The sequence below is a fragment of the Sphaeroforma arctica genome (genome assembly GCF_001186125.1).
Source record: "Sphaeroforma arctica JP610 unplaced genomic scaffold supercont1.1416, whole genome shotgun sequence".
NCBI lineage: Eukaryota > Ichthyosporea > Ichthyophonida > Sphaeroforma > Sphaeroforma arctica.
The window spans coordinates 1-11,319 of NW_014039142.1; the positions used below are offsets into that span (position 1 = coordinate 1).

At 45.2% G+C, this 11,319-nt stretch overlaps 2 protein-coding genes across 2 annotated transcripts; both read right to left on the minus strand.

Moving 5' to 3' along the window:
- Positions 1 to 404: 404 nt before the first annotated feature.
- On the minus strand, positions 405 to 6,401 carry SARC_10854 (hypothetical protein; the record flags this gene model as incomplete). The annotated part of the gene is made up of 5 exons (XM_014295078.1): positions 5,741 to 6,401; positions 4,218 to 4,345; positions 2,937 to 3,118; positions 1,949 to 2,160; positions 405 to 660 (listed from the first exon to the last, which is right to left on the minus strand). The coding sequence occupies exons 1-5, from the start codon at positions 5,887 to 5,889 to the stop codon at positions 405 to 407; spliced, it is 927 nt and encodes a 308-aa protein (XP_014150553.1). The 5' UTR covers positions 5,890 to 6,401.
- A 1,286-nt stretch (positions 6,402 to 7,687) lies between these two features.
- SARC_10855 (hypothetical protein) lies at positions 7,688 to 11,130 on the minus strand (the record flags this gene model as incomplete). The annotated part of the gene is made up of 5 exons (XM_014295079.1): positions 7,688 to 7,885; positions 8,571 to 9,125; positions 9,848 to 10,050; positions 10,324 to 10,471; positions 10,933 to 11,130. 5 exons carry the CDS (start codon positions 11,128 to 11,130, stop codon positions 7,688 to 7,690), a joined length of 1,302 nt encoding a protein of 433 aa, XP_014150554.1.
- Positions 11,131 to 11,319: the final 189 nt, after the last annotated feature.

The following is an 11,319-nucleotide window of genomic DNA, read 5'->3' on the forward strand; positions in this document are numbered from 1 at the left end:
AAGTGCGATGTGAATGGAGGATCCGAAAGACTCGGACAAACAAGCGGGTACGAGGGAGGCATATGAGTAGTTGCTAGTAAAATAAGTGTTCATTGATAGTATGCGGTAGGGAAACCTCATCAGATGATGTCAGAGCAAAACAAACTATGCGCTGGTGGAAGCAAACCCAAGCCACGGAGAGGTTGAACGACGAACGTCGATGCAAACACACGGGAGAAATGGCATTGTGTGGTTGTGCTAAACCCTATAACCCTAAAGCAGACGGAGGTTTGGCGGGAGAGGATACCTGTTTGCTTGCGCGAAGATCGAATAAAGTGATGTACCTACTACGTCGTACATTCACGACTGTACGCAGATACAACACCGTGTAGTATAAACCATAAACCCTAAACCCTCAAACCCTATCATGGTACACACCCACACACGCTCACCGCTTGTCTCATGATTGACTCCTTGACATACTCTCTCACTACCCCGATGAACCATACGCCGGTACCGCATGCACCACACGCATAGCTTACCAATTGCGCCATGGTTATATCGCCAGGCCTCGGTTCCTCGCCGAGTGTGCACAGAGGTGGATCCATGTAGATGCACTGGAAGTCTTCTCTCTGGACTAGCTCCGCCACATCCGTTGTTTGGAGATTCACTTCATGGTATCTGAAGGCGTGTGGAGATAGGAACCAAATAAACGTTTATTTGTCGAACGTTTCGCACGTGTTTGATGGCGTGTGGCGATAAGAATCAAATACCCGTTTATTTGTCGAACGTTTAGCACGTGTTTAGCCTACGCACGCGAAGATTGGGCTTGTGTATGAAGCGTGTTTGTATACAGATTGTGAGTGGGTTGTTTGTGTTTGCGTTTCGCGGAAGTGTGCCATATCGACCGCTGGCAATGGCTCAACATCATAAGAGCCGTGCACCCTACCTCAAGCTTGATTGTGTAGCGAGACTAAAAGCACCTTGCTAAACTAAAAAGCTAAAGAGAACCTTACTACACTATAATAAGCTAAAGAGCACCCTACTATGCTATAATAAGCGTCGCCACCTACTGCTGATAGACCATTTCTGGCAATGATCCTTCGTGTTTATTCCATGTGCGATACACAGGCCGTGGCACATCACGCATACGCATGTACAACGAGGATCAATGTATAACCAGTCCAGTTTCCGACCACTCCCCTCCCCCCCCCCCCCCTCCCTCTCTCTCCAACTTTTACATATAACTCAATGTAAACTGAGCGTCACAGGCCATATGCAGAGACTATGTTTAAAGGTAAACAGTAAGGCACAGCCCATTTCGCATTCAAAGCCAAGAACACCCACAAGTGTGTGTGTTCTCCCGTGTCTACCCATACATACTCCACCCGTTCCTCAGTACACATCCTCTCAACCATACGAAACATACAACGTACTCTAGACAGGGCAGCTCAAATTTGAGAGCCATATCTGACAGTAACCACTAGAACCCACCCCTTGCGGCATTCAGAGGCAGTGATACCACGTAGGTGCTTCCACACAAAGGCGGAACTATACCTACGCAACCCATTCTCCAGCATACAACCGAGCACACAAACAGCACTGCAACCCAACATACTCTGAACAGGGCAGGTCATATGTGGGGACATAGCTGACAGCAGCCTCCATCAACAGAGCACACACACAGTACTGCAACCCAACATACTCTGAACAGGGCAGGTCATATGTAGGGGACATAGCTGACAGCAGCCTCCATCAACAGAGCACACACACAGCACTGCAACCTAACATACTCTGAACAGGGCAGGTCATATGTAGGGAACATAGCTGACAGCAGCCTCCATCAACCGAGCACACACACAGCACTGCAACCCAACATACTCTGAACAGGGCAGGTCATATGTAGGGGACATAGCTGACAGGAGCCTCCATCAACCGAGCACACCCACAGCACTGCAACACAACATACTCTGAACAGGGCAGGTCATATTTAGGGGCCATATCGGACAGCAGCCTCCACGACCCAGCCCATGCAGCATTCATTGGCAGAGGTATCCTCACGTAGGTAGGCTTACAGGGATCGTTTAAGCACCTTTCGGGATCGTCCCAGTTGGACCGCTTGCGCACACCCGACCCGTACCCGCTGGTTGTGGTGGATTCGCGCGCAGCTGCAGCTTTGGCCTGCGGGCAGATTAGTGATCGATATGTGAGTGTGCGTGTCCGATTGTCGTACGTGTGCAGGATATGTGAGTGCGAGTGTCGTATGGCTATACACGGGTATGTGGCAGTGTGCGGCCTTGTGATGCTTATGTGAGCGTGCTCTCCTATTGACCGCACGTGTAAAGGCTCTGTGAGCGTGCACACCCTATTGTCATTCCTCCAATGGTCTACGGGTGTATAAGAGTCACATAGACATATCTGTGAAGTTTGGGTGCGTGTGTGTGTGCGTGTCGTATTGTCATATATGTGAGACCAAGTACGGGCCCGTCCTCGTCTCATACATCTGAGTAGTATGCGAGTGCGTGTGACCTTCAGCCATGTATCTAGCGGGTATGTGCGTGTACGTGAGTGAGAGCGATGTTATAGTGCTCTGAGTGTGGCCGGGGGATGCCCACTTTTCCCCACCGCTACAGAGGTACCGGCAATACCCCAGCGCAGTATCCACTGACCAACGCATGCTGCCGTCTCCACACACCCTCCTGACCTCTCAACACGTGTGAATGATTGGAATAGTGTCTGTCTGTCACTGTTAATCATCCTGCCCTGTCTGTTATATGGTATGTCTGCTACTACCCTCGTAATTTGTGGCGTGGATGGAATGACCGTACAACGATGTGGGTGAAGTATTGTCCTACACACAACAACTCCCCACCCGCTTCAAATCAAACATACTAACACACTTCACAGACAGGGTGAACAAATCATACTCAACGCTATCCTATCCCCGGTATATATACCTTAGGTACTTTGGCTCCGGCGGTGCGCACTTTCCTTGGTTTCTTTGCGGGGTGAGTCTCCCACAGTTCGTCATCATCACTCCATGAGGCGTCATACTCGTCATCACTTCGATCCCGCATGAACAGGCTGTCCTGCCACTCATTCAGCTCTTCCATTTGATATTGTGGTCTTCGTTGGCCATCTATACAGCGGTGCAGTGGTCGCAGGTGAGTGGAAACGGATTGGTACATGCATATAAAGCCCGTCTGCGGGTCACGAGAAATGTACACACCTAATTGAGATGTGTGCAAACATAAACGCCTATGTCTATGTAGATCTCTACAAGAGTAGATTCCTATCGCAAAATGGGGCGTTGTAGGTTGTGAATCGTATGTGGGCCCTACAGAACTTTGAGACATGCATTCACAATAAGCACATGTGTATAGAATTATACACACATGTATGACAGTGGACATAGAGACATACGTGCACCATAAACCCATGTGTGTGGATTTACACTCACATGTATGATAGCAGACACCGAGACATGCATACACCATAAGCACATGTGTGTGAATTCATACGCACATGTATAGCAACATATGCATGTATCGCAATATTTAGTAACGACTTGTGGCCCCGTAGTTTCTAGTTTGTGTGTGCACTGATAGACTTTGCTGCCAATCCGTTCTATCGTCTAAATCAGCTAGTATTCAGTATTCGCTGATTCCGTGTATATGTATGTACCTACAGATAGTATATCTAACTATATACAAGTCCAAAACTCTAGACGCTTGAGTATATAATATAACGTAGGATGGCGTAGACAAACCCCAGACCTTACTGCCGCTAAAGTGCGTCGCTGCTGTGACATGAGCGGGCGGTTCTTCACCTTGCTATACTGTTAATATAGTGTATCAAAATCATAGCACCATACAAACCTATTGTGTACCTACATATACAATATACATGTCGTATATGTAGGGTGTATTCTTGAGTGAAGTTCTAACTGTGGTTTAAACACGTCCCTTTTCGTCGCGCGAGTATAAAGAATCCATTCTATAATCTGGTGGCTACACTCCCCAGGGCCACCAAACCACCACAACAACTACCTGGAACATCGACGGTATAGAACAACGCCACAGCTCCGCCTAGAACACGCTTACTTCGAATGAATGCTGGTGGTACGACCCGGGATACGCCGATACATATACAAGTATTCAATGCGGTACATACCCGGGATAAACCTCGATATAAACCTGGTTTTTTATAACTTCTTAAATACAGTGTGTATAACATACTTTGTAGCGATCGGGCGGAGAACATCGACGTGCGCTTGAAGACCTCTTCCAGTTGTTCTTGTGTGAGCAAATCGTCTGTCTCCTTCGCTGCATTCTTACCCTTATTTGGCAATTCGGGCGCCGTCTCCCTGCGCAGGTATAAAACATTTCGTGTTGGCTTTCGAGATCTTTCACTACACAACACTCCCACAGCACACGCCTCATTTCAGCCATAGCGTTATTATGATATATATGTATATATATACCAAAAAGCGGTGTTATTCTGATATAAATATACCAAAAAGCGGTGTTATGCTGATATAAATACACCAAAAAGCGGTGTTATTCTGATAAATATATACATACACCATAAGGTGCCAGCAGTAGACTTTGTATTCAAGTCAAATCCATAGCACGCCTGCTTTTTTGAATACCCAGGATGACAGCGTGAGAGTACGATAACATACCCATAGCACTCTGACACTAGGTGCGTGTCATACCAACAATACATACTAAACATTGTGACCGCTCGTAAACTATACCCTGCAGCACTATCCCACGCGCATATCCAATGAATTACACATGGAACATTCAGGTTAATTTGTACTACTAATATAGTGGATGTGAGCTAATAAGTGTTGACACTTGGCCAGACCAAACAAGCCGTTTGCAAAACGTTTGACCTGTGGCATTTTCCTCAGTATTCCATCAGCTGCATGGGCCAGTCACGCCAAAGATACAAACATCACAGGAGCTAAAACCTCCACGTACATAAGACCACGTGGGGTTTGTAATCATGGCACATTCATGGTGAGAAGTGAAAACACCTCCAAATAATTCATTTGGTGATTAATCATCACACTAAATCAAATAGAGCCACAATCACATCTCTCGACGAGTATGCTCCGACACGGCTCCGTTTGTATAAGCACTTACAGATACAGGTACCCATATATAGGTGTGGGTGTGCTCGCATATCTGAATTAAATGTACATATGTATGTGATCAAGTACCATCACACGTAAATGTTAGTCAGAGGTGCACGTTAAGACATGCACACACATTGATGCACGTGCCGTGTGTACTTCACAACTAAAAGCCTGAGAAGATATAAACAAATATATCGTACTTATATTGTATCAAATACAGACACACTCATACAATGACACAGTGATATCTTTGGCCTTAGCGACACTGATCAATTCTATACACTGAGTGGCTTTCAGATCCGCTCCAGGCGCAGCTTAATGAACAATTAATTATGAGTTCAAAATATAGATACAGCACATCTGCGGGAATGAATCTACTGTGATTGTGCGCATACATTAACACCAATCCACCTACTCAGAGGGGCCACACATATGAAGTACGAATATACTTGATCACAGTATCAATCTTGTCGAGCGATCCAAACTACTTCTTAATCCACCCGGCACTTTCTTCACCACTCAATAGCCCACCCGATGCACCGAGCAACAGATCGCGTACATCAACAACCTCCATTACCTCACATATATCCAAACCACCCGCATTGTTACACATACTTGATCACAGCCTTGATCCTATCGAGCTCTTCAAACTTCTTCATGATGGACACAGCACTCTCTTCGTCATCCACATAGCCCACATAGTGCGCTGCGCTCGCCTTCGACCGACGGCGACGCAACTGTATGTTGTCTTCGAACAAGTCCATTGTGAGATGTGAGGTGTGAGGTGTTGACCTTAGTGTGTTTCTGTTTGTTTATAAGTGACTCTATATTTGACCGTTGCCTAGTTTATGTAGGGGTTGTGAGAAGTATATATGATATGATCGCTCGCACTTGCTGCGATGGTTTTTCCACAGATATGAGATAAGTCACTATAGTCTCGTATCCATGGACTGTTTCCAAGTACAGTGATAATACTGTGCGAATTGGAAGTATGCGCTGAGTGTAGTAATCTGATGTGCTGATTTAATTCACTGTATTTTCGATGCCAGTGACTTGTTTGCACTCAGAGTTATTGACATGTGAAGGCTTGTGTTGTTGATAATATAATACAACACCCATCGATGGAATCTAAAACCACAAAGTCAGTAGCACTATCATCTATACATATATATATATATATATATATATATATATCTATATGTATACATATGTATGATATATAGCACACTGTTACACTGTTACCTATAGCTACTATACCTATATCTATATGAATGCGTGACGTTTGTTGTTTTAATATGTATTATTGTTGGTGAACTCATTTTAAAATACAATATCTATCCCCTGGTGAAGTCCTGTATTCACTCCGCTGTGCACAGCCCAGTGTAGTGCTGAACAGAAAGCAAAGTCAGGGTTTTGGGTTTTAAGCCAATTGTTTCAAATTAAATTGTAGTTCAGCCCGCGCAAATTCCAAAACTTAGTCATCATAATACATCTATTTTCCGCCAAAATGATAAACGAATGAAATGCCGAAATTTTGTATTTACTGTACTGTACTGCACTCTCTCTCTCTAACGAGTGCACTCAACTCATGTGGCTATTACATATAAATCAATCGCTTTTAAAAACAGGTAAATATACACGAGGGTAGATGCCAACAGACGTATGTTGCTAATAACCTGAACAGTTATACGTGCAAGTACATATTAACATTAACCTACACTATAATGGGTTTTGTTAGTTATAAATACTGTTTCAAAAGACCATAACCTTCAATATCTTTCTCTGGGCAGGTGACACCCGTGGTATCACAAGCAATCCACGAATGATGAATGATTTCACAGTAGCACACTACCACATCAACCCCGATGCCAATTACATTCCTGAAAGCGTTGTTTTAAGATGTCATATTTTAAATTGAAAGGTGCTCAATTAAGCGTAGACTTGGAATTAATGAATCACAAGGACAAATGATAGATGAAATGTAGCCAGAGCAGGTACAACTTAGGTTAACCCTCTGGAAGCGAGGCACTTCTACGTGCAACGCCAAAACTGCAGCACTTTAACGTCACCGGCCAATCAAACTTAGGCATGGTGGCTGATGATAAAGTGCATATGAGCTCACACATGCTAGACTCTTTAAGTACATACGCTGACACTTGGTTGGGCCTGTTATTGTATTTTTTAGAATGGTATAGAAGCTAGTCGTCTTCATGCGGATGAAAGTATTATTGCAGGTGGTCGTATCGCTTGAGGGCCGATGGCATCGCAGGCTGAGCTATTGATTGGAGTTATATACGCCCGTACTTATGTGCATCTGTACATAAAGAGTCTACAACCGCTCATTAGCTTGTACGGCTCTAGACCTTTGCTATCGTCATCACAAATCACAGGTATAACTATAGCGAAATGGTATTCGTGTGTTACTTATATTACATATCTTGTCACAAACGAGGCATACTGTACAAATTAAAATGATATAATACTTGTTTATTTTGGATGTATTGTCATAGTTAGCAGAGGCATAAATATAGACGAATGGTATTTTATTAATTATAGCACATTCTAATCGCCTCGTTGACACTTAGTACAATTACACCTGAACCCGTACTTGCCCAGTATTTCCTGTCGTTCTTCGGCAGGCAGATCTGTTGCTGTGTAGCTGATAGTGATCTCCGTATCGCTATTTATAGAACACAAGCTCCGCAGCTCGAGTGCGAGTTTGCCGCGTCCGGTGGTACCGTACGTAACCTTACAGTTGGGCTGAAGAAAGAAAGAAAGAAAGAAAATAAGACAATCACAGATAATGCTTGAATAAGCACCGCACTTAGATTTAAACACCGCCTTTACACTGAGCATGCACACCCACACATGCGACAAGGCAACAACCCCGCACCCAATTAGCGGGACACCCACAGCCACACCCTCCGGCAGGTAGACCTATCTCGCACGAGAAGTAGTTAATGACCGACGTCAGAGTCAACTGTCTGCACCTGTCAAACATGCGAAGACGACTTGCGATAGAACATGACAGATACACAACACAACACACAGGCGTCCAGTTTAGAGTTCAGGTGAGGTGGGTGCACACAGACACATACGATGCGACGACGACTTGTGATAGAACATGATAGATACACAACACAACCGACAGGCGTTCAGTTTCAGGTGAGGTGGGTGCACACAGACACATCCGATGCGAAGACGACTTGCGATAGAACATGATAGGTTCACAACACAACCGACAGGCGTTCAGTTCAGAGTTCAGATGAGGTGGGTGCACACAGACACATACGGCAATCTCTCACCGCGCACGAATGGTTAATGGCAGATGTCAGAGGACTCTGTCCGTAGAACGGCCTCACAAACAAGCTATACCCCACAACAGACACGCTTTTTTCCAGACAACAACCAGGCGCACACACCACCTATCCCACACCAACCCTACCTCACACGAATGGTTAATGGCAGATATCAGAGGGAACAGTCCACACCCATCGAACATTGGGAACAGACTCTCGCCCGCCTCGATGTCCGCATCTCCCCAATCGCCCAGTGTCATCGCAGCCGTCACTTCCTCTTCTTCTTCATCATCATCATCTTCTTCTTCTCCTTCTTCTCCTTGTTGTTGTTGTTGTTGTTGTTGTTGTTCTTCTTCTTCTTCTTCTACGTCTCCGTCATTAGCGTCGTTACAAGCACTCGGCTCAATCGCACTATCTGTACCGCTGTTGTCCGGTATCTCGGGCTTGCTTGTGGTCCCGCTTTCCATCCCGCTTTCACTCGAGGCTTCCCCCTCGCTCTCACTCTCACTCTCGCTCTCCCGGTCGTCACAGTCGCTGTCGTCACAGTCGCTGTCGTCACACCCGTCCCCCATCAGAATAGGGTCCACGTGTGACATCAACGTATCAAATATCTCGTCTTGGGTTGCCGCGTCTGATAGCTGTGATGCTATCTGTTCGTAGTATACAAGAGACTTGTTTCGGTACAGGTAGAAGGGTGGCATCTGGTAGAATATATAGATATGTTGCTACTGGTGTGTAGCAACCGAAAAGTCACTTAGATACAGACTATACGTAGAGTCCATGTGTGCCACAGACATATCGATTACAATGTACCGCACTTTCCAGTCAATAGTTCTGCTGTGATCTGAATGTACCAAATAAGTAGCTACAGATGCCAACGAAGCACCTCGAAAGTTCTATTTATAGATCAGATAACCACATCCAACATTGGCGTATAGCCTATCTCATCCTACACCATCACGTCTGATAGCTTTGCCACAGAATGTTTGCTAACCATATAAGAAAGAATAAACACAGACAAAGGAGTGGGAGTGGTATATCCTGAGATATTGATTTAGAGTGTGTTATATCCTAAGTTATTGATTTAGAGTGTGTTATACCCTGAGATATTGATTTTAGAGTGTGAGTAGGGGGTGTTGGATAGTGCATTCATTCTGTGCTCTCACATCTGTACACAATCCAATGGTGTTTGCGAATTCACATCATCTCCGCTATACACACCCATCACCCACACACACAGTTTTCACACCCTTCCTCCACACGCACATTAAAAAACTCAACCACAAAGAGCCCAGAAGACACAGCCCATTGAGAGCCCCGACTACGTCAGCCTCCACCGCCATGCGTGTGTGCACACCTACCGTTGCGTATAGACCCAAACCCACATGCCTATAACCCCTGACCACACACCCGTTCGACATACCTTCATATACCGACTAATCGGCGACACTCGCCTCACTCCCACATTGTTCAGGTGGAAGATGGACAGTAGGCGATTGAAGGTGTCCATGGACATGATACCATGTGTGTTCTCTGGTAAGTGGCCCAGGTCACTCCAGGCAGCCTGTAGCAGCTGGAAGGCTTCGGTTGCCTGGGCTTGCAGAACTCCCGCCATTTCTTGTCCGCCTGTCGGTGTGGCAGTGTGCAATTGAGATGGCATTTATTTCAGGATGGTGAACAAGACAAACCGTACCAGTCGTGAATCTGATACACACACAGTTATTGCCGAGTCACTTCGAGTGGTGTATTTCCTCATTGTATTCTTGATAGAACGGGGTCTACCGGTAGGTACCAAGTCGTACATATGCTCGAGAAAATACGTATTTAATATATGCCTAAGCCAGTAGAACCTTACAACGCACAGTAAGCGTAGACGGACAAGCCAAATCCAGCACACACCAGCTAAGTCCCACCAAACGCCCGACTGGAAGTGTGCGTAGGGTTTCAACAGACTCTGCGCGAGAGTGCCGCCTTGCTCATCTTCGTCAGCTGCCCATAGCACACCCATCATCACGGCCAGTGCCTTGGCTGCTAATAGGAATTCCTCCTGTGTATGTTGATATGGAGAACGTTCGGTATATAATCGAGGTGTAGGGCGAGCTCGTCTATACTCAGAGTTGTACGATAGGATTCATGAAGGAGATTCAACACGAGAGCTGGCAGATATAGTATTCATTGTACGTTTGCTATAGAGAAATTGAACGTCGTAGGCGCTATGGACCCAACGTACAAGCGCAGACTTGTACTGATAATAGAAATCACTACATATATCACTCACTGTGCTCAATCTCCAGTAGACTCAGAACAGTTTCCCGGGGTCTTCGGAATGTATTGATCTATATAAAGGTAGAGTATCAACAAAGATGCAAAACAACGTGTAGTTTTAAATACAGAAAAATGCATACCCACGAATACCTTGTACGTCTCATATGAATATACGTGCCTTATGAGGGTGAGGCATGCACATGTGTATATGCACTCCTACAGTACATATGACTACTAACTTACCTGTGTTGTCAGCGAATGAACCTTGAATTGGTACAAGGGATGATCAAGAGAGTCTATTTGCCCTACGCACAACAGAGAGTGGCCGTGCTCGTTTTGGTCGGCATCGCGGCACTTTTTGGAACAGTACACATTCCCACATTCCAATGGACACCCTACAATTTTTTCAGTAAGATGTGGCTCCCCTTCACCACTGTACATCGTGCGATTCATTTAGAAAAAGGCAATAATGCGATTTCAATCACGTGGTAACATGCGGGTCATAGATGAAAATTATATATATATATATATACATATATATATGTGTGTGTGTGTGTGTGTGTGTAATGTATGTCTGTGTGTGTGTGTGTGTGAATGTATGTCTGTGTGTGTGTGTGTGTTTGTGAGTTT